Source organism: Cydia strobilella, chromosome 7 (genome assembly GCF_947568885.1).
Source record: "Cydia strobilella chromosome 7, ilCydStro3.1, whole genome shotgun sequence".
Classification (NCBI taxonomy): Eukaryota; Metazoa; Arthropoda; class Insecta; order Lepidoptera; family Tortricidae; genus Cydia; species Cydia strobilella.
The window spans coordinates 19,243,319-19,267,764 of record NC_086047.1 but is presented as its reverse complement, the minus strand read 5'-3'; the positions used below and the strand labels follow the sequence as shown (position 1 = coordinate 19,267,764).

The 24,446-nt window shown below is 38.2% G+C and overlaps 2 protein-coding genes across 2 annotated transcripts in view; both read left to right on the top strand.

Annotated features, from left to right (window-relative positions):
- Positions 1–1,646: 1,646 nt before the first annotated feature.
- On the top strand, positions 1,647–8,650 carry LOC134742665 (protein Spindly). The gene is made up of 6 exons (XM_063675853.1): positions 1,647–2,293; positions 3,152–3,309; positions 5,213–5,304; positions 5,433–5,547; positions 6,609–6,756; positions 8,410–8,650. The coding sequence occupies exons 1-6, from the start codon at positions 1,767–1,769 to the stop codon at positions 8,648–8,650; spliced, it is 1,281 nt and encodes a 426-aa protein (XP_063531923.1). The 5' UTR covers positions 1,647–1,766.
- An 8,251-nt stretch (positions 8,651–16,901) lies between these two features.
- Positions 16,902–24,446, top strand: part of LOC134742628 (uncharacterized) — a 28,024-nt gene continuing 20,479 nt past the window's right edge. Inside the window, exon 1 of the mRNA XM_063675805.1 lies at positions 16,902–17,329. Within this exon, the coding sequence (XP_063531875.1) occupies positions 17,171–17,329 (159 nt within the window). The 5' untranslated portion in view covers positions 16,902–17,170. The remainder of the gene's footprint in view (positions 17,330–24,446) is intronic.

Sequence of the window (24,446 nt, the reverse complement as noted above, 5' to 3'; positions counted from 1 at the left end):
AACTTTAATAGCAATTGTTTAATTTCAGCTGCTTTCCTGGGTTTAGATTTTAAAGTTGTGAGTTATAAGGAGTTTAAGGAGTGTACTTTGTTCAGAAGCTGTACGCTGATTGGTTGAAAAACAGACGATTGCAGTAGATTAAAAAAAAAGTTAAGGCAGTCCAGACGGGAATACAAACTGATTAAATTGTTTTATCATGGTGCCGACGCAAAAGCCAATTTGGCCACTCACCAATTTAAGATTTATGGTGATATTTCCGCGCTCTAAATTTAAAAAATGCCCCCTAATGCGAATAGCATGGACTACCGGCCGTTGATTCCAAAATGGTGGGTAAACGCGCTTCAAGATTAATGAGGGCTATCGTTTTTTTGCTCACCAGTTGGCGCCTCTGTTGATGGTGGTCCAAAAGACTAAAGAACAGCTGTCAGTCATTGAAGTGACAAGTGACATTTGTCATTTCGAACTATGGAAAAGACCACCATCTACACTAGCGCCCCTAGCGGCGAATTCATACGCGTTAGCCCTCATTATCCATTTACTGCACACTACCACATTAGTTTACTGTATAACAATGAGGATATAATAAGATAGAGCGGTACTGTCATAGTAAATTTTGTAACCACTGTAAATTCACTGCCATCTATCGACATACTTTAAAACTAAAAATGAAGATTTATAAAAATACGTTAAAATCTATTTAAATATGGATAAATGATTTTTTTATTTGCATTAATTATTTTTAAATGATTTTGACCCATGTTCTTTCACTGGTATGCGTTTAAATTATAAATAACAAACGAGACAGTCAACGCCCTCTATACGAGAGTTGGCCAAAACTAGTGGCGCCATCTGATCGAGAATAAAATTTTCGTGATTTTCGAGGCACGTTTTTTCCTTAGACTCTATCCATCTATTACGGAGTTTTATCTATCTTTGCTGTATAATAAACTATCGATACTACACTTTAAACAATATTAATGAGCAAAATACAAAGGAATTGTTCACGAGGTTAACTATCAAGATGGCGTTTAATTTCGCCGCTAGGGGCGCTAGTGTAAGATGGAGGTCTTTCAAAATATCAAATGCATAGAAGTTTTGGGGGTTCGAGCTTATTTATAATTGTGGTTATTTTCCATCTTTGATTAATCATGGTAAACAATTGATATATCTCAATAAATGTTAGTGGTTTAAAAAGTGCCAAATAAAATATATGCAAAAATGCAAAAATAAACAGGTTGAAAAAATGGCTCATTTAGACGCTAAAATACCTTTGTGTATATTAGAACGTATTGATTTTTAAAAATAATCAAAGAAGAATTTTGAGATCTCTTTTTCTGGACCTGCATCTACAGTGGCGCCAACTGGTGACCACAAAAACGGTGTAGCCCTCAAAGGCCCTTCACACTCATGCGCGAATCACGGCGCGAAGCCGCGAATGTGAGTGTGGAGTCTAGTTCGCTAATCAGCGAAATCGACTCCACACTCGCGTTCGCGGCTTCGCGCCGTGTAGTCCGGAGCGAGCTTCAGATTTGCATTAGATCACATCAGATCTTCAGATTGACGAAAAATTGTTCCCGTCTGGACTGTCTGGCCTTTATGTCATTCATGTCTACATGTCAATAACATGTCATTGTCATTGTGTATTTTGCCGTTGCCGTTTATGTTTGAAAAAAACGGAGTGTAATCTCGTGTGTTTCTCAGTTAAAGTTGAACCATTTTTGTTCGAAACTTGTATAAATTTGCGTGTTGAGTTATATAAAGGGACAATGGATTACTCTACCATCAGCAACAAAACAGGTTGCACAGAAATAGTCGACATAACTAATGGTGACCTGACTGAGAAGTATTACTCTCTCAAAAAACAATTCGAAAACTTATCCAGCATTTACGATGCCACAAAACAGGAGCTACATGAAGCCACACGAAATCATAACACAGCTTTAGACGTGCAGAGGTATTTATCGGCCGAACTAGAGTCCCATCAAGCTGAAGAGGAGCGGAGAAAGAATGAGCTGAATTCCAAAATAACTAAGCTTCAGGAGGACATTTCAGGGTTACGCGAGGAGCGTACGGAACTGGTTGAGAGTCATGCTAAAGAGGTGAAGAAGTTTGAAGATGAAATTCGTCGTTTGAAAGAGGAGATTGCGTTTAAAGAAGACAGGCAGTCGCCGGAGCGTGATACAGGGGAGTTAGATGAGGCACGGGCCGCTCTGTCGGTGGCGTTGGAGGAGGTCGCGGCAGCGAAGGCGGCGCTAGAAGAGACAAAGGCTGAGATAGCATCCTGGAGGATGAGGTGAGCTTTTATTGCTGTTTATATTTTTGAAAAGAGAATTTAATTGCTAGTCTGGAAACTTGATGTTTGGAATGAGACAATGAATTGTCTAAATTATATTTATTTATTCAGTGTTTTTATTCGTGAGTATATGTCAAACTGATTACAGTAGCGATAAATAAATATTTGTAGCACTATACCCTGCCTGATGGCGTACAAAAACTTGAATAATTTCCTTACATACTAACATGCGAAATTAATTTACATATCTATATAAATACCTAGTTATTATTAATATTAAAGTCATGTCAAATCAGTAGCATTAAAATTATACAGCAAAAATTCAGAAATAGTGTAAAAACAATTATCAATTAAAAGTGTCAGTAGTTTGTGCTTAAACTGATTTTAGGGTTACATTCTGAAATGGACAGGCAATTTGTTATAAAGCTTACTAGCTAAGCAGAACACACTTGCATTCACCACACATCTACTGCTTAACCCCATAGATTTGAAGATTTTATAGATTTCAGAGACAAAGTGTTATCTGCTCAGACCACATCTATTAGTATTGGCTTACATCATTCCTTATGAGATCATCCTTGAACCTTGTTAGTGACCACCCTTTTAATAAACGGATTTATTTATTTAACTTAGTGGGTTGATGTAACTCAGGGGCGTAGCTAGAGGCTATGGCGCCCGGGGCAGTCACCAAATTTGCGCCCCCTGATGACTGACAAAAGTTTCCCTGCTGCTGCCTTTTGCTCATTTTGGCGCCCCCTTGGATGGCACCCGGGGCACTAGCCCGGTCTGCCCCTCCTAATGCCACTGATGTAACTTAGTAACTTTCTTGAGGATTTGATTTTTATTTTTATTTTCTAGGTCCGAAGAGCTGGTAGCAGAGATGGGTCAGATGCGTGAAGCTGCGGAACTTCGGCGAGAAGAGCTCCGAGCTGCTGCAGAGCGTGAGGCATCTGCGCTTGCTGACCTCGCCGAGGCACGCGCCATGTTGCATCAGCCTGATGAAGGCCCTGAGCATGGTGAGTGATGTACATTTTTAAATAGGTATCGGAATAATTCAGTGCTTCAGAATGGGGTTTTTGGGGTCAGAATTAGCAAATGGCGCCAGCATAACTTGCCCTGTCAATCCCTAGAATTATGTCAAATTTTTGTTTTTTTTAATGCCCTGGATGCCAGCCCTTTAAGCCAAATCTCATAGAAAAAGGGGCAAGCTATGATGGCGCCATCTCTGCAAACCTTTGACAGTTGCCAACCCCATTCAGAACTCAAACAAAACAAATTTGCGGGGAGTAAAAGCCAGATAGGATAAAAAAAAAAAAAAACAAACAAACATTTATTCAGCAAATAGGCCACAGGGGCACTTTTACAGGGGCAATAAAAATAACCAAAGATTTTAAAATACTAATTATCGAATAAATGAAATATTAGATAATTTTTATTTTATTTTATTTTATTCGGGATGCTTACTGCCTAATACATAGTTTAATAGACTTCTCTACTAAATGCAAATTACAAGCAAAATATAATAATATTAGAGATGTACCTATCTTATTTTAATAACAAAACTCCTCACCACTTAGATGGTTGGCAGTCCTCAACTGTGCATTTCTCTAGAAACTTCCTGCCTCGCACAGCTAAACTGTGGAATGAACTGTCGCCTGCGGTATTTCCGGACCGATATGACCTTCAAACCTTCAAGAAAAGAGCGTATTCCCATCTTAAAGGCCGGCAACGCACTTACAACCCCTCTGGTGTTGCGGGTGTCCATGGGCGGCGGTAATCGCTTACCATCAGGTGATCCGTCTGCTCGTTTGCCTCCTATTTCATAAAAAAAAAAAACTTCCGTGAGACACAGACATATTAAACATATTAATAACGGGTCACTTAAAATACGTGAGTGACCCGTTATTAATATGTTTAATATGTACCTATCTCCTCTAAATGTCGAATTACGCAAAAAAAAAACTATATTAAAAAACTGGCCAAGTGCGAGTCGGACTCGCGCACGAAGGGTTCCGTACCATTACGGAAAAAAACAGCAAAAAATCACGTTTGTTGTATGGGGCCTATTTAAATATTTATATTATTCTGTTTTTAGTATTTGTTGTTATAGCAGCAACAGAAATACATCATCTGTGAAAAATTCAACTGTCTAGCTATCACGGTTCATGAGATACAGCCTGGTGACAGACAGACAGACGGACAGCAAAGTCTTAGTAATAGGGTCCCGTTTTTACCCTTTGGGTACGGAACCCTAAAAAGAAGCATCAGACATCCAAAATTCTTTAGAGATGTAAAAGTCTGTAAGTGTCAGAGCTGAAGCATATATAATAATAAAAAATTATCAAATAATCCTTAGAAATGTATAGGGTCTCCAAAACTTGAATTCCTATATAGGTATTTAAAAAAAAAGAAATGAAATCAGGTTTGCCACTCAAATATGAAATTACATTAGCCCGTATAAGCTTAAACAGACTAGATTCAAACTGCTTTGCCAACCACACTACGCTTTTTCACTGTTTAAGCTTACTTCCTGCATACACACTGGTTATAAAATAGTTTTTACGATACAAGTGCGAAACTCGCAACGAGTGGCGGATTTTTAACCACGTTTTAACCCATTAGCGCCCACACCCACGTTTTGGTACCCACCATTTTTTTAATGCTGTTTGGTAGAGTTACAGTAGAAAATCGAATCTAACACCGTAACCTAGGTGTACCCCCAGTGGGTATTGGGCGCTAATGGGTTAAATCGACATGAGTTGCGAATTACCTATTTGCACGTGTTTCGTACAACGTTTTACAGTACATATGACCGTTTAAATTTTGGACGTAGTTGCGTAATGTGCTTATTAGCACAGGGTGTCCTAATGGAGCACCAGATGTACTGTAGAAAATTTAAATAATTGTTTTAAATTGCAGCGGCAAAAGGGAATTCCATTTTTGCTGAAGTAGAAGATAAAAGACAAGAGATGGCCAAGAATCTTATACAGATGAAGCAGACTAATGCAAGAGTAAGTAAATTACATTTAAAATATAACTGTGGTAAAGAAAGTTAAGTTTTAACGGTAACAGATGTTTAGGTGCAACTGGCCCTTAGTGGTAAAATAGTATAAGTGACAGTAAAATGAATGTTTTTTAGCTGAGAAGAGATCTAGCCAATAAACAAGCGGAGGTAGAGGCGCTGCTACATGAGAAGCAGAATATCTGGGAGCAGCAGGCTGGAGACGCCGCTCACTACGACAGGGAACTTATTGGTATGCTCGTGTTTTGTATATATTTTTTTTATTTTTCTTTATATGTCGGAATAGTGGGCGTATCATACTATCGGAGGCACATTAGAACCTTCAATCGTGGGTGACGAGGGCTTTCAATGAAATACGATATTCAACTCACAGTCTTTACTGCACAAGACTGTTTACAAATCACAGCACAGGTTACATTTCTTATCCAAAGCAAAGCAGTGGATTAGACCCAGGAACCGCCACGACGTCATCTTCTCCCGTTCGTTCTCATCTGAAGATTGATTGACAGCAATATTCAATTGTTCTGGATATCATCTGTTTTTGATAGCGCACTCTATGACGGCTTGGCGGAACTGCGTCGAACGCCACTCAGGTAACACCAGGTAACACCCTAGTTTGCTCTATTTGTCAAAGATTGCGCACAATTCAGCTATTCTCCGACATATATATCAAAGATAGATATAACTCCGTAATAGATGGATACAGTCTAAGGAAAAAACGTGCCTCGAAAATGATGAAAATTTGATTCTCGTTCAGAGGGCGCTACTAGCTTTGGCCTACTGTCGTATAGATGGCGTTGACGGTTTCGTTTGTTATTTAATTTTAACGCATATCAGTGAAAGAACATGGGTCATAATCATAAAAATAATTAATGGAAATAAAAAAAATCATTTATCCATATTTAAATACATTTTATCGTATTTTTATAAATCTTCATTTTTAGTTTTAAAGTGTGTCGACAGATGGCAGTGAATTTACTGGGGTTACAAAATCTACTATGACAGTACCGCTCTAGTATAAGTTACTCTATGATATATATATATATATATATATATATATATATATATATATATATATATATATATATATATATGAGTTAACTAGTAAATAACTGCAAATGATTATGTTGTAATAGGGAGCGTAATGGCGTAGGGGGGGTAATGTGAGTTTGAAGTTAATAAGCGTTTCAGTTTACGAACAAGATATATCTTTATAGAATACCGGCGTTCCATTGATTCTTGGTTCGATCCAAACTAAAAGTATCTGTTTAAATTATTATTTTTATTTCACAGAGAGCTACTCGGAGCGCATAACTCAGCTAGAGGAGTTGTGTGAGCGCCAACGGCGGGAGTTGTCGCGCTGGTTCAAGTCTTTACGTGAGGCTTCGCCGCCTGCTCGACTTGAGCCGGGCTGGTTGCCTGCCGTGCTCGATCATCTCAAGTAAGACTACCTTACCAACAACCTGCGATTGCAGTAGTACTATCTCTGTCACTCTTTACTAAGCGACGCGAGCGATTGCAGTAGTGCTATCTCTGTTACTCTTTACTATACAAGAGAAAGCTACTCGGAGGAGTTGTGTGAGCGCTAACGGCGGGAGTTGTCGCGCTGGTTCAAGTCCTTACGCGAGGCCTCAAATTTTTAAATTTAAATTTAGAACCTAACTAAGGGCCACTTCACCTGCACTATTCATTAACCCGGATTAATCGGTTAAATCTGGCCCCTATTTTACCACGGTGACAGGTGCAATTGTCGACATCACTGTTGCTGACGTCACAGGCCTCCATGGGCTACGGTTACCGCTTACCATCGTGCGGGCCGTATTTCTGTTTGCCACCATCATTGTATTATTTAAAAAATATATTATTATATCGGTTAAAAAAAGTTTATGATGATTATGATGACAATTGTCACCGGTAATTCTTGACAGGAAACGAGTTCCGTGTCGGAATTTCGTGACAATTGTCGTGTTTTTTGTGACAATTGTCATTAGCTTCGCAAAATAAGTACTTATTTACTGGCGATATAATGGAGTTTTTTTATAAATTAAAATGTCGGTGGCAAACAAGCACCCCGCACGTCCGACGGTAAGCGGTTACCGTAATTTATGGAGGCCTGCGACGTCAGCAACAGTGATGTCGCACCTGTCACCGTGATGAAATAGGGGTCTGGAGTTACCAGTACAAGTAGACACCGGGTTAACGGTTTAACCGGTTAACCCCGGGTTAGTGGGAATGGTGCAACTGGCCCTACATCCCAGGCGAAAAGTATGGAAACAAGCTTGTATTTCAATAGAAAAGTGTGATCTTTAAAGCGATGGATTTTATACTACTCATTGACAATTTGGTGAAAATAATAATAGAACATTTTAAAAGTAAATTACTCTGGCTGTGATAGTTGCCAATTCAACATTTTTTGTCATGTAATTAAAGGGTAGGTATAATTATGTATTTTTTTCCTAATTTATTTTTTAGAGTATTAAAGTTTAGAGTTGTAAATTAACATACATAACAAATTACATATCTAAGTCTTTTTTTAGTTTTTTGACAATATTTTAGGATGTATTCATATTAAGCGTGTATTTTTAATCTTTTGGGTTTGCCTAATGTAAGTCTTAGTTTACAAATATATACAACAAAGATAGAAACGTGAGGTATTAAATAAACAACGTTGTTTGTATACTTTTGGCCTGGGGTGTAAGCATAGAATAACTTATACTAGAGCGTTACTGTCATAGTAAATTTTGTAACCCCAGTAAATTCACTGCCATCTGTCGACACACTTTAAAACTAAAAATAAATATTTATAAAAATACGATAAAATGTATTTAAATATGGATAAATGATTTTTTTATTTGCATTAATTATTTTTATATGATTTTGACCCATGTTTGTTTAACTGGTATGCGTTAAAATTATAAATAACAAACGAAACAGTCAACGCCCTCTATACGAGTGTAGGCCAAAACTAGTGGCGCCATCTGATCGAGAATCAAATTTTGTTGTTTTTCGAGGCACGTTTTTTCCTTAGACTGTATCCATCTATTACGGAGTTATATCTATCTTTGGTGTAAGTAATGCAACATTACTCCGTCAGCACGGAGTGCGACCGCCTCCGCGCGTCCGTGCTGGCGCTGGGCGCGGCGCAGCTGGCCGGCGCGGCGCAGGTGCGCGACCTGCGCCGCAAGGTGGCGCTGCTCGCCGCGCGCGCCACGCCCGGCAAGCCCGACCCCGCCCCCGCCCCCGCACCCGCCGACGGCGAACCCCCCGTCTACAAAACGGTGCAGGTGAAGAGGATGACGCCCGATGACGTTAGGAAGAAAGTCTCCTTCAATTAGCTCCATGCATGAATTTATTTTTATTTTTGGATTCATAATTTATATCGTTGGAACACCGGAAATGATAAAAATACTTTTGTAAACCATAACATTATTTTATTAAAAAATATTTAAAATGTTGAAAATTTTTGAGCGGTTGAAACGCTCATAATTTTTGGCGCGAATTCGACAGAGCGTGATGAAGTCACACGTTGGGCGGCCCGACTGACGTTTGCTACTAATGACACTAATCTGTCGAACGCGTGACGTCACGTGGCGTTTCGAGCGTTTCGCTCACTAGCTTTTCGCGGGCAAATTTTTGTACTTTTTATTTATAATTTTAAGTAATTAAATGGTAATTTAAAAACGGAAATGCATTTGTAACATGATATAACGGTAACAAACATCCGAATAAAACATATTTCATTCAAATATAAACTTCATGCATGAGGCTAATTGAGGTCAGAGCTCACAGTAGTTAACAAATAGTACATTATTGTCGAGGCTCGAAAGTAGCTACTTCCACGCTGAAGATTCGTTTTGAACGGACGACCTTGGGAGTCCGTTTAATTGAATCCGAAGCCAGCAAGTAGCCATTTTAATAACAAAACTTCCGTGAGACACAGACATATTAAATATATTAATAACGGATCACTCACGTATTTTAAGTCGAAAACACAACGACGCAAGCTCCTGATGACGCTCCTCGGTACGGAGTGAAACATGTCGAGCGTTTTTGACTTAAAATACGTGAGTGACCCGTTATTAATATATATTTAATATGCCAGCAAGTAACCTTCCAGCCGAGTCATATATAGGTATAGTGCTTTTCTCAAAAATGGCGCAATAAATGCAAATATAATAGAAATATTTTACAGAAGCGACGTTCTTATGTATATATTTTCACAGAAAAAAGTAAAAAGATTTGCTTTGCCGCCGTTTTATTTTTTTAATTAAAAATGGAAGTGTATTTTTCTGCTGCAAATACGCCAACCTATTTGAGACACCTAAATAGTCGCGGTACCGACATTATAATAATAAGTACCGATCATCTGTTTGGCTGTTTAATGAACCTATGACTTCATTTGATATGGCCACTTCAACTTTTAAAAAGTTTGGAACTCGACAAATAATGGAATTTGTATGGAACATTGCAGTCCCGAAATCGAAACTGCAATGTTTTTATTTATTTATTATTCGGAGATCCAACAGCTGTTAACATGTCTATAGGTTTTATAAATATGATACAAAAAGCCAATTACAGGTTCTCACCAGTAGCTACATATTAACAAAAACAATTGGTGGTTAGCACTATTGCACGATTCCTACATTTACACGCCAAAGCTATAGTAAACTCATAATTCGAAATTAACTAAAGAAGATACACAAAGAAAAAGAAAAAATACAGCACAATGAAATTTCAATAAGGCATTATTACATCTATTTTAACTTTTTAATTTTTTGACTGACCATAAACTACGCACTTCGCGACCTACTTTTTAACCGGCAACGTCGACTTTGCCGTCCATTTTTGAGAAAAAGAATATACCGAGTGTTTTCTGTAACAGGAGCATTGATTTAAACTGTAGGCTGTACTCCTCGAACTGACCGACATTTGTTAGGCAACTTTTAAAAATAACTTGCGTTTTGATTTTCATTACACTTTAAAGTTTATTCTGGACGCAATGTATTGCAAAATTTACTTCAAACACACAGATGGCAGCGTACATTGAAAATAATATTTAATTTGTATGAAAAAGATATAATCTAAAAATTTCATAGTTTTAAAAAGTTGCTGAACAAATGTTGGTCAGGCGTACGGCCTCCGGTTTAATTTATTGCTCCCGTTACAGGAAACACCCGGTAGATGTGATAATTTTTATTGTAGATATTTTATAGGGACCTAGATAATATACCTAGTACTTAAGGTCTAAACACTATTCCTAATTAGAAGTTGCCGTATAATTCCACTAACCCGGGGTTAACAGTTAACCTAGTGTCAAATTGTACTGGTAACTCCAGGTTTAACCGGTTAACGCCGGGTTAGTGGATAGTGCAAGTGGGCCTTAGCATATTGTTTATATGTATATTTGGAAATTTCTCTGATAGTTAAGTAAATTAAACTTTCCATGTAAAAAACCATTGAGGTAATATGTATCTAGAGGCGGCCTCTCAAAGGGTGTACTTCCTTTTTGGCGAAATTTATTTCGCCAAATTTCACTTGGCAACTAACTTTTCGCCAAAGTTTCATTTGGCAAACCAATCGTTGGCATAACCTTACTTCGCAACCATTTCATTGGTTTACTAATGTATTGCCAAAAATCCCAAAATATTACTTCCCAAACTATTTTACGCAAATTATCATTTGGCAAAATTTCATTTCGCAAATTTTCATAATCCAACCTAACCTAACCCAACCTAGTACGTCATTTTCATTTCCCAACTATAGAGTTGCGAAATGAAATGGTTGCGAAATAAAAACTTGCTAAAATTTGATTTGGGAAATGAAACTGATGCCATAAGTTTGTTGGGAAGTGAAATTTGGCGAAAAATATTTTGGCTAAACGGTGGTATCCCCTTTCATTTCCCAACCCCTTTGCGAAATGAAAATGGCGTACTAGACGGTTAGGTTAGGTTGGATTATGTAAATTTGCGAAATGAAGTTTTGCCCAACTAAAAATATGGGATAAATAGTTTAGGATCTCAAAGTTTGTCAAGTAATTTTCGCCGAACAGTAAACCCTCTCAAAGAAAATGTTTTCGCACCTCAATGTAGTGCATACACTTCATTGCTACTGACTAGCTGCGCTTATTCTTTAGCTTCATGGAGACTATATAAAGGAGCCAAATCTCTATGTATGAAAAGTGTCCATCAAAAAACAGTAATTAGGCGGCGCCACCATACACCGAAATACTACCAAAAACAATCTACGTAATTTGGTCGGGTTATTTGTTGCCTTATATGGTTCATGTTATACTCATGTCCCAGAGCCTAACTAGCGCCACCGGAGAGATTAGGAACTATTATTTAAAGCTTAAAGCGGTCACTTTTGCAACAATTCTGCCATAAGAGATTGGCGTCCTTTCTATACCATCCATATTTAGCTTAGTGACAGGACGTCAAACGCAAAAAATGGCGGACACCTCGCGGACACAATTTGTTCTGTGTATGGATGGTATAGAAAGGATGCCATTCTCTTATGGCAGAATTGTTGCAAAAGTGACCGCTTTCAGCTTTAAATAATAGTGCCTAATCTCTCCGGTGGCACTAGTTCGGCTCTGGGACATGAGTATAACATGAACCATATAAGGCAACAAATAACCCGACTTAATTATGTAGGTTGTTTTTGGTAGTATTTCGGTGTATGGTGGCGCCGCCTAATTACTGTTTTTTGATGGACACTTTTCATACATAGAGATTTGGCTCCTTTATATAGTCTCCATGGTTCTGTGTTTGTTCACTTCAAAATTAACTATCATCATTATGCAAAATATAAAAATTAATCTTAGAGTGAACTATATCCTCATTTGGCCCATTGACATTTAGTTAATTAATACATTAAGTGCCTTAGCTATTAAATTAGTATAAATAAATAAGTTTAATGCGTTTTTATACTAATATTGTCTTTAATTTATACCTTGTCATATTCCATGGTTCTGTCATGGTCATTATTTTATGGCTTAGAATAAATTTAAAAGTGGAAAAATTACTGCCTTGGGTGAGACTTGAACTCACGGCCTCTGGATCGATACTCCAGCGCTCTGCCAACTGAGCCAACAAGACCTCATCCATAGTCAGCAAATCTTTCCACTATATGGGTCTAGGGGCCCTAGCGACATCTACCGTAAGAGTGTTACACTTCTTAAACGGCCACCGGAGTTCCAAGTCATATTGGAAATTCACCAGTTACGATGTTAATATGTTAATAGCATCGATTGCAGACGTGTCTGCTTGTTAAAAATTAATTATTTTATGGCTCCTCTACACGATGGCCCAGCGTAGGCCAGTCCAATGAGATAGCAATATCACTTGCTCCCTCTAACGCATAAATGCGTCCCTTGGACTGGCCTATGCTGGGCCATCGTGTAGAGGGAGCCATTATATCAGTCCAGAACAAAGAGTGATGAAAAGTAGAAGCGGTGTAGTCTAAGAAAAATTCGTGCTTCGAATCTGTTCACTTAAGTATTGTACAGTGATAACTTCACTGTACGACCAAAGAGGATATAATAGGATAGAGCGGTACTGTCATAGTAAATTTTGTAGCTCCAGTATTTTCACTGCCATCTATCGACACACGATTAAAACTAAAAATGAAGATGTATAAAAATACCATATAACGTAAATCATAAATTATTTGTATGTTTTTTTTTAGTTATTTATATGGATAAATGATTTTTTCATTATTTTTATATGATTTTGACCTATGTTCTTTCACTGATATGTGTTAAAATTGTTAAATAACAAACGAAATCGTCAACGCCATCTAGCCGAGAATAAGCCCAAGGTTGGTATTGGTGGTAGCGCCATCTGTGCGAGAATCAATATTTCTTGATTTCCGAGGCACGTTTTTCCTTAGACTGTATCAGGCGTGTCTCCCTCCGCAATTTGGTCGCGTAGCTACAAGTACCTGCGGCCGCCTCAATTTTGAGGTTTTGCCATAGTCATTGCCGCACACCGCTATGGAACGGACGCCTGCACGCGCTTGCGCCGCCTTGCGCGTAGTAGTCGCGTTTTGTTAGGGAGTGAATCTTCTGTACCTAGTACTATTATACCATAGAGTAACTTATACTAGAGCGGTACTGTCATAGTAAATTTTGTAACCCCAGTAAATTCACTGCCATCTGTTGACACACTTTAAAACTAAAAATAAATATTTATAAAAATACGATAAAATGTATTTAAATATGGATAAATGATTTTTTTATTTGCATTAATTATTTTTATATGATTTTGACCCATGTTCTTTCACTGGTATGCGTTAAAATTATAAATAACAAACGAAACAGTCAACGCCCTCTATACGAGAGTAGGCCAAAACTAGTGGCGCCATCTGATCGAGAACCAAATTTTCGTGATTTTCGAGGCACATTTTTTCCTTAGACTGTATCCATCTATTACGGAGTTATATCTATCTTTGATTATACGTTCTGTGACTGTATTCATCTTATACGAAGTTACATAGGTCTTTGATAGTATACATCTATACAATGGTCACTAATGCATATGATTTTCACCCGGCGACGCTTGACGAATTGTCGCATTTTCTCCTTGTGTTGCGCAGGCGTTATTAAACATACGTAGTACGAGATCCAACTGAGATTGTTGCGAGTTCATTAAGTTATCAGAGAATTGTTTTCTCTGAAAGAGTACAAAGCTTTGTCCGGCCGATCTGTCATTTTAATGCAAAACTAGGACAATAGCAGGATGAGTGAATAGTGAATTGGTTAATTAATGCTGCAACACATTTCTATAAGAGTGACATTGCAGGCAAACGCTACGGTTTAACCCTTAAATGCATATTGTTGCCAAATGTATACAAAGCATTGGACACCTCAGAGATTCCTAGATCCTACATCCAAATAACTAGATAAAATCATTTTTTCCAAAATTTAAGGGTTAACATAATTAGTTAATTACATATTATATTTTATACTTCATATGTCCTAGTAATTGTAAATTGTATTTTTTTTCTTATTTACTCTTAATGCATATTAATTATAAGATGTATTGTTTTGTAAAGATGTGTCCCGCCATTTTAATTTAATTTAAATCTTCTCGGGGCAGAGGTGTAGGGTTAGAGCCGGCGTAGCTTTGTTTGACGTTCATAAGCGCATTGTAATATGCCTACTTGAATAATAAACTATCTTTATCTCTTTAGTTCAACTAGGGGCGTATTTAGCCTGTGCCATGCATGCCATAGCCATGGTCAAGCGTGGCGCGAACCTAACCGCGCCGTCAGTTTTGGGTGGTTATGGGCTACCTATGGGATGACATAACTTCCTCAGACATAATTAATGTCACCGGGACTAACGCGATTAAATTTAATTTAAACTGTTGTGAGACATACTAACATTAAATCATTTTACGGTTTAGACTCACCTGTCTAAACCGTAAAACATGAAACATGTCGCGCGAGTGACTAAAACAAGTGAGTCTAAACCGTAAAATGATTTAATGCGATTAAATTTCATTATTTTACCTTTTTTCCGACGTTTCAGCTAGGTTGCACTAGCTGTGGTCACAGAAGACTGCAACCTAGCTGAAACGTCGGAAAAAAGGTAAAATAATGAAATTTAATCGCGTTAAATGGTAATGACATGAATTATGTGTACAAAACGCGAGAGTTTAAAGTGTTATATCGTTAGAGACGACACTGACTTAAATATAAATTATAGATTGAATAAGAATAACATATTGAGTGTGATTATACAGTCTAAGGAATTGCTGGAGTGAGCCCCGTTTTCCGACACCTCCAGACTAGGGATGAAAATTCCGGAAAAAATCAAATGTTTTTTTCGGGAATTTTTCAAAATTTCGTTGATTTCGTTTTTTTTCCAGTTCTATTCAGAAAAATTTAATACGTGACACACAATGCCACTGATAAGTGATGACAGTGTCAATGCCATAAACAAACACATTACACATGCAACCTTAACCTACCTGTTTAAATTCTTAATTAAGTATATTGAAAAATATATTGTTTTTTTCGAAAGAAATTTGAATAAAACGAGCCGTTTTCCCGCAATTTTCCCGGTTTTTTCAACGCTACTCCAGCCCTCCACGCTCGGTCCAATAGCGACGCCAGGCCGGATAACGTTCTTACGACTGATTTACTGTTGGATCTCGGCCTATAACGTTTTTGTATAGGAAGAGAACTGATACATCACCGTCGGCCGTCACACTTCGTCGGTGCCGATACTGATTCGAATACGCGATTTATTAGACATTTAATGATGTATTTCGTAAAAGTCAACGCCTATGGTAATTACGTACTAGTTAATAATAGTCAATCAACTTTGTCTTCACTATTAGTTAAGAAAAAAAACCGGCCAAGTGCGAGTCGGACTTGCGCACCGAGGGTTCCGTACATTTTAGTATTGGTTGTTATAGCGGCAACAGAAATACATCATCTGTGAAAATTTCAACTGTCTAGCTATCACGGTTCATGAGTTACAGCCTGATGACAGACAGACAGACAGACGGACAATGGAGTCTTAATAATGGGGTACCGTTTTTACCTTTTGGGTATGGAACCCTAAAAAAGCATTGGTAGCCTATCGGCGACTTTCAATCCGGAGGTCGCAATTCAAACCCCGGCTCGTACCGGCTATATAGGTAGGATAGGTTCGTTAGGTTGCTTGTTGCTGACTCTCCAGAAATAGCAGCCCCGCGTATCGGGGCTCCGTCGACTCGGGGAACGAGACAATGATTTTCACGATTCACGATATGCCTAGAAATGTCATGATCTGTCTTATTTTACGATCGGCCGCCAACAGATAGACCACCGAGATGGCGAAGAAGATCAGATGCTATCAGATGGTACGGGCAGGTCGTTTCACCTGTCAAGCGCGCCGAGCCTGCTGCGCTTCGGTGCGCATATGAGATATAGTGATGTACTTACATACCTTTATCGAATGTATCCATATCGATAATTCTTGAAATTAATTCTGCTAGCGCTATATGGTAAGACTTATTTAAGAAGATTATCTCCAGCCTTTTTTATTGAAATTATAATGACTTTTTCCCAGTTATTTCACTTAAGTAAGTCTTTAATTAGCTGTGTTGTTGCTTACAGCAGGGGTCCCAATTGTTTTTGGTTGCTGTGCGACTTCCTTTAGGTATATGTTCTAATTTGTTTGCGACTCTCATGAAAATTGAGATACCGGCAATTCCTGGGCGTAGCTCCAACCTAGAAATGGCGAAGTAAGGATACGTACTGATACTTGGCCGCTTACTTGGCCAGTTACCAACGCACACTGGTCCCAAATCGAGAAGTGGTACATTTTGCTTATTTTACTATTAAATTAATCCAGTCGATAGGGAATTTGATTCAAAAACATTATAATGTATAGAGAAAAAACTTCCAAGCCGAACACTCACTCAAACTCACTTCCGTGTTTCGGACAGTTACAATTTGAAACAGGGTTTCCTAACCTTCTTTAAGTTGAATTTTACTGCATGAAAGAAAGTTTTCGCGGCTGTCTTTGCCCTTACGCGCCCCTAAGGTAGCTCGCACCTCGGGTACGAAACTCCTGCTCCTGTCTGAAAACCTTACGCAATGGCATCATACACATCCCTCCTCAAAAATAACCTTACTTTCACTTTATCGACAACCCACACGCCCATCCCAAAACAATCTCAAAAGAAAACATCAACACATTTCCTCGCACCCGCGCCACACTATCGCGAACGCCGACCGCGCATGACGTCCACAATTTTTTTCTTAAAAAAAACTCGCTCAACTGCCAGAGACAAAAAAAAGTTCAGTTCGCCTGCCAGGTAGTATCTTGGTGTGACATTAGTGATGATAGTGATGTGAACATGTCTAGTGAGGGTAGCAGCAGGTTGCGGCAGTTTGGATTGTACAAGACCATCGATTCGCATACGGCGGAATTCCTCAAGCTGTCAAGGAAGAGGCAGATTAGGCGAGGATGTGCTTGCGCGGCTGTTTCCACTGCTATCACTGTTACAGTTGTTGTGGTGAGTTTGGAAGTGTCTAACCTCTAACAGCTTAACCAATTGCCATTCTCAACCAAACGGGTACTTATTGTCGGTTGTCAATAAGGCGCTATTTCCATATAGCTTCAATTTGAAATCAACCTTATCGACTAGCGACAATGTGGTACCTTTTGGTTGTAAACGTCACATTTAAGTTTTGATTGGCGTTTTCTATCAACCATCAACGGTTATCATCTTGGCTAGGTATTTTTGCCTGTGTATGTTGCGTGTTTGGTGTTATTAGTTAGTCAATGTTTGACATTAAATAATAGTTAGCCAATACATGTGTCCACTAGGTCAATAGAAAAATTAAAGCTATCATGCCATCACTCATTCAAATATAGGTACAGTCAAGGGCATAAATATATACATTTCCAAAGTTTCAAAAATATGTGTACGCTCTTACACCTTAGACAATAAAGTCGTGTTCACATATTTTTGAGCCATTGGTCTGGATCGATATTTATGCCTTCGACTGTACAAACAAAAACAACAATGCACCGATTAATGACATTATTACGCCGGAGAATGGCTAATATTTTGCTAATGACCAACTTATTTATCCTTATCCATACTAATATTATAAATGCGAAAGTCTGTCTGTCTGTCTGTCTTTCTGTCTGTCTAACGCTTAAACCGCTAAACCGATTTAGATGAAATTTGGCATATATATAGGTTGAGTCCCTGAGAAGGACATAGGATAGTTTTTATCCCAAAAATCATCCCTTAAGAAAGTAAAAAGCGGGGTGGAATTGAGATAATTAATGAAGTGCCTGCTAATTTGTGTGCATAATATGTTCAAATTGAATGATTGCTATGAGAATTTTTCCAACTTACTTTAGCTGCTGTTACTAAGTCCGCACAGACGAAGTCGCGGGCAAAAGCTAGTTATAAATAAAGGGTATAAATCTTACACGTGATCAAAAATAACAAGACGTATGATTACAAATTGAAATGGGCACTAAATCATATATCAGTTGTCATTGTCACACGCACAAAGCTGATCTAGTATTCCAAATACTTAGAAAAATCGCATTCTTACTTAGTTTACGTCCTCATCCATCACTTTACAGAATACCAAGCCAACCAAGTGCATTCAGGCGATAAACCACACCAATGTTTTCTCCTTTTTAACGTTATATGACTTATAAGAGACAAACATAAGGAAAATTTAACACGCCAAGAGAATATTGGGAAAAGTCTTGTTATCTTGTAACGTTCTGCTTGAATAGTTAGCCTTACACGCGCATTACGCGTTAGATCTTACAGTCGTGCCTGTAGTTTCTGTCCTGTTAGTGTTAGTGTTTCTGCCCTGCGTTTTCTCGGCGTTTCCATACAAAATAACACGCGGAGGTGGAGGAAGCGCTGCCGATATGGAACCGCCGGGAAAACGCCTAGCGGCCGTCGCTAGTGGGTAAGAGCTCATACGCATTTGCGTGTTACTAACCTAACCTGAGGATGATGCCTATACAGGATGATTCATGAGACGTGAGCAGGACTAATCCTGCATACTCGGTAACTGTTGATTAATCAATTACCGTCGTATTTAGTTGAAACATACCACACTTTTTCAGATTTTTTACCTTTTTGGCGAGGACAAATTTAATTCTCTACAATCATGGAATCATGGTTACCCTACACAACACCTAATTAATAAACATAAAACCTCTTTAACCGTAATGACGTATTTAGTTAAAAATCAACAAAAAACCGACCAAGTGCGAGTCGGACTCGCCCACCGAGGGTTCCGTACTTTTTAGTATTTGTTGTTATAGCGGCAACAGAAATACATCATCTGTGAAACTTCCAACTATCTAGCTATCACGGTTCGTGAGATACAGCTCGGTGACAGACAGACGGACAGCGGAGTCGTAGTAATAGGGTCCCGTTTTTACCCTTTGGGTACCTACGGAACCCTAAAAAGTCCGAATGATGGACCACTAGTACACTCTGAGACGAAGATTCGTCTTATAGAAAAGTTTATTTTTTCTGGATGACATGGGTTTAGATTAGAAGCTTTTTGATTGGACATAATAGTCAAGATACTAAATTACAATTATAGTACACAATTGTACTTTTTTCGTAGGTTATTACGTTATTATAAGAATTTCAGCGAGGTAGTAAAAAGCCGATTTTCATGATATATTTTTTTTTATACTTTTCAATTTTTAATATTATTTAAGTAAAGGTTACAGTTAATTTTGAAACAATGTTAAGTAATGCAGAAGAATTATAAAAAAATCCAATATAATTGATCTAAAGTTATAGTTTTCTTTTCCCCTAATTTTCATTTTCCTATTGACTGCTATTTTATTGCACACAACTGTATGTATTAGAATAATAAAATAGGTACTGTGTATTCTTTCTTTTACCTGATTAACCCCTTACCAGGCTAAGAGATATATATTTCCTATATACGGCACTTCAAACATGAGTAAAGCGGCCCACAGATTATCAGTCCGCCGGACGATATCGGCCTGTCAGTTAGAACAAAAATTTGACAGTTCCAAACAACTGACAGGCCGATATCGTCCGGCGGACTTGTAATCAGTGGGCCCCTTTAGAATGTCATTCGATTGTCATTTTTGAAATGTTAGTTATGTAAAGGGTTAACTTGACAACTGTGCTTGACAACCATCAACCATCATCATAAAGATCTGTCGTTTTTCCGGCCCTTCAATTTTACATTGACCACAATTCTTTGCCAGTTTTGCAACCAAACTTTTACCACATTGTATTCTAATTTAACACCAGGCAACACAATAACATGCACGCTTTCACTAAAATCTTTGGAAACCATTTTTCCACCCACAGATTCCGACCAATTGAAAAACAACCACATAATTATACTAATGCATATGCATGGTGTTATTATCAGATTATATGAGGGCTAATTTTGAGATGTTTGAAGGTAATTATTGTTTGCTTTCTAAAATGATCGACTAAACCACAGAATAACTAATAGTACTACCGTACAGAAAATTCACTCCTTCACAAAAGTCAGATTTAGGTATAAAATTATACCTTTACTCGCCGCCTGCAAGCAAAATTGAAACTTATAACCGCGCACGAACCGTTAATCTTCTTTGCGCGCCGCAGTTTTATGACCGAGCTGCGAGTGTCGGCACGGGGTTGTCACTTGACAAGTTTTTGTATCTATACCTACTGATTTATTATTTTTAAGATAAATATGTAGGAATTATAAGCGCTGATTCTGTAAACATAATTTTTTTATCCGGAAATAGTATGTCTGATTCTCACGGAAGTAGGTATGCCACAGAAGTACTTATTCCTTTGAAAATATGTTGGTCAATATAGTCCGGTTTTTTTTCTTCTGCTTCCTTGTTCTTCCGTTTATTCTGACATCCGTAAACAGAACAATATCTATAGATTTAGGTTTCGAAGGCATTATGTATTTTAAATTTTGCGCGAGTCGAGCGGCAGCCTATTGCTTTACGCCTGCCCGGGAGGCGCGCCGGCCAAATGTACCTAAACTGCAAAGTGACACCGCCCTGACCAGGGACCGGACAACCCTTTCCGCGATAAAACCCTTTCAATGGGCGACACTTAAACACGGCTAACACATTGAAAGACTTTCCCTTTTGAACTGCAAGCCCATTCATACCCTTACCTTTGACTAACCCTTACCGAAAAGCTAACCAAAAATAAGGCTAGCTCTTAATAAGGGTTACCCTTATCTTTAAGCGCTTTTTATAAAGGTTTCCCTTTGCGTGAAAGAGACAGGATTAGTATATATCTACGGTAGTGTATGAAAAGGAAAGAAAATACGTGCCTAGTCAAAGAACGCCGCCGTCGCCGCCGACGATCGCTCGGATTCGAAGTAATGTGTGCTTTATGAACAAGGTAGACGACTTAAATTAGCACGCTTATATGCTAAAAGGGAAGCCCTTTATAAGGCTAACCCTTATAAGCAATATGCAAGGTGTTGGTGAGCGGATGATAAGGGTTTTGTAAGGGTATTTGGGCTACCGATTACTCAAATGTGGTAGCTTTATATAAGGGTTTTTAAAACCAAAACAAAGGGTTTCGTCTGGCAAAGGGTATGGTGAGTTAAGCCTTATGCAATACCCTTATAAAACCCCGATAAGGGATAGCGGGCCGGTCCCTGGCCCTGACTAAACCAAGAACTGCAATTTCGTTCATTAGGCAACCGTCGTGGTTCATGGCGAAGATTCTCGAAATGGATCGAAATGTGACCTGTTAATAAATCGAAACCACTGGTATATCCCTATAAGAAATCAGGGCCGTGATGCATAATAAACTACAACTAATATTACAAGCGGAACTGATCTTTTTCTAATAAGTGAAATTAGAAAAGTAGTTCCGCTTGTAACATTATGCAACACGGCCCATGCATCAGATGATACCTCGATATTATCATGCTTTAGAAGCTGTATCACGTATTGTATCATTGAATCGTGCTGAGCGATGGGTGTATACTATACCTAATGATTGGTTCACATAACATAATGTTATGTTTATGTCGTTTTCGTAACTCTACATGTCGGAAATGTGTTGCTGCAAATGTGCTTTATATCTAATAATCTGTAGTTCATGTGTAATTCGTGTAATGTGTAATAATAGCATGTAGTAGCAAGTTAGTAACGGGTCACAGGTAAACTTGCAGCTGATGAAGGTGTCCAGTAAAGGTCAAAAATAGTTATTAATTCATATTTCATTGATATTTTAAATGGCTCGAGAACTCGTGCTCTGTTTTGATCGATTGTATTTTGTAAGATAATAGGTATACGGCCGTATCTGGGCCGAAGGTTCGGTTTATCCCAATATTAAACTGCCGAAACTGTATTTTCGGTAAGTAGTGTCCTGTCCGACCGAAGTTTCGATCGGTTTCGGCAGGTTTTGGCACAAAAATCACGTTTCGGCCGAAACTAGAGCAAAACCGAACGTACTTATATATGGTTGGTTGTGGTCTTCTGTAAGGTGTGCGATATCAAAGAATAAGAAACCATTTATTGCCACACACAATTAAAATCTGTTCGTTTACAAAATATAACGTTAAAATAAAAAAAATTGCATGCGCAAAAGGAACGGGCTCAGCATATGCTGCGTGAGCTGCGTCAGCCATTTCATTACAAATTGACTGCGCATTGGTGCATTTTCAGTCCGTCCCCTACATAAGATAGAGCGGTATACTGTCATAGTAAATTTTGTAACCACTGTAAATTCACTGCCATCTATCGACATACTTTAAAACTAAAAATGAAGATTTATAAAATTACGTTCAAATGCATTTAAATATGGATAAATGATTTTTTTTATTTGCATTAATTATTTTTATACGATTTTAAACCATGTTTAGGTTGTGTAGGTTTTTAAAGGGTCGGCAACGCGCGTGTAATATCTCTGGTGTTGCAGGCGTTCATAGGCTACGGTAACTGCTTACCATCAGGCGGGCCGTATGCTTGATTGCCACCGACGTGGTATAAAAAAAAAATGTTCTTCAACGGATATGCGTTAAAATTATAAATAACAAACGAAACGGTCAACGCCCTCTATACGAGAGTAGGCCAAAACTAGTGGCGCCATCTGATCGAGAATCAAATTTTCGTGATTTTCGAGGCACGTTTTTTCCTTAGACTGTATCCATCTATTACGGAGTTATATCTATCTTTGCCTACACTGAACCACATTGACCTTCAAGAAAAAAAAAACAACGACGGCCAAAGTGGCCAAATATTCTAATTTCTATGGTAACAAAGGAATGTTTACAATATATTTGGCCATATTGGCCGACAGTGTACAACCTAGTATATAAATAAATAATAATAAATAAATATTAAATAAATATTATAGGACATTCTTACACAGATTGACCAAGTCCCACGGTAAGCCCAAGGAGGCTTGTGTTATGGGTACTCAGACAACGATATATATAATATATAAATACTTAAATACATAGAAAACACCCATGACTCGGGAACAAATATCTGTGCTCATCACACAAATAAATGCCCTTACCGGGATTCGAACCCAGGACCATCGGCTTCACAGGCAGGGTAACTACCCATTAGGCCAGACCGGTCGTCATATATAACTAATAAATATGTATTTGTGTACAACTTACTTCCCCATTTGGGCTGCACTTGGGCTGCACATTCAAGCATGAGTAATGACTTTCTTTAATGGCTAAGTCCAAAAAAAGGAAATTTCTAGTTAATGTAGTAAAAATTCAACGGTAATTTCCCGCAAGATATTGCACGTACTAGCAATAAAATTTATTAGCATAAATTAACACGCCTACTTAGCTGTAGGTACCTACTTACTTCTAATTTCTAATGATATAATTGGCAATATTTTTATACTTTCATTGTGACGATTAAACTTAGACATTTAATAATAATAAATAATAAAAGACGTTTATTCAAGAAGTTGTAACATAGGTACATAATAAAAGTACACGATAATGCTTACAAACTAATTGAAAGGGAAGGTGGCTCAGCTGATGTCTGTGCCAAAAAGGCTTCGGGGCACAGCAGCCCCAAAGGTTTTCAGCAACGGACGCTGTTATTCTGCCACCGCCGTAATTGTATCTAGCTAAGGACAGTATAAACATTTACACTATTACATATAGGACATGATAGCAAAACCGAGCAATGCGCAGTGGATAAAAAAGTGCTAACTAAAGTGCTAAATTTAAATATCTATTGAGCAGGTCACTCAACCAAAAGTGTATGTTACTTCCTTTTGGAGGTCCAGTAAATAAGCCTTGCAACGTAGTTTGAAAACCGCCAGGGACTTACAGTTAACTACTGGTGGCGGCAAATTGTTCCAGCACTTAGACGCAGCATAACGAAAACTGCCTCCAAATGACTGAAGCCGGAGTAGTGGAAGAGATATACGCTCTTGTTGCTCACGCAAACCTTTCAACTTTCGGTTAGGCTTCCATTCAAGTTTACGCGCGAGATAGGGTGGAATACCATCGAATTCAACCATTTCTACATTCTTCATCACACTTGCTCGAACAAGATCATATTTCATGCAGGTGTTAGGTACTAAAGGACAAATGCATTCATCCTACGGGAGTTATGGATTGTGAAGATTGTGTTACAGCTTTTTT

Bases quoted from the DNA above. Each gene is read 5' to 3' on its own strand.
- LOC134742665 (XM_063675853.1), top strand. From the start codon at position 1,767: ATGGATTACTCTACCATCAGCAACAAAACAGGTTGCACAGAAATAGTC. The intron at 2,294-3,151 runs GTGAGCTTTTAT...TTTATTTTCTAG, and splicing joins ATAGCATCCTGGAGGATGAG to GTCCGAAGAGCTGGTAGCAG. The intron at 3,310-5,212 runs GTGAGTGATGTA...TTTAAATTGCAG, and splicing joins TGATGAAGGCCCTGAGCATG to CGGCAAAAGGGAATTCCATT.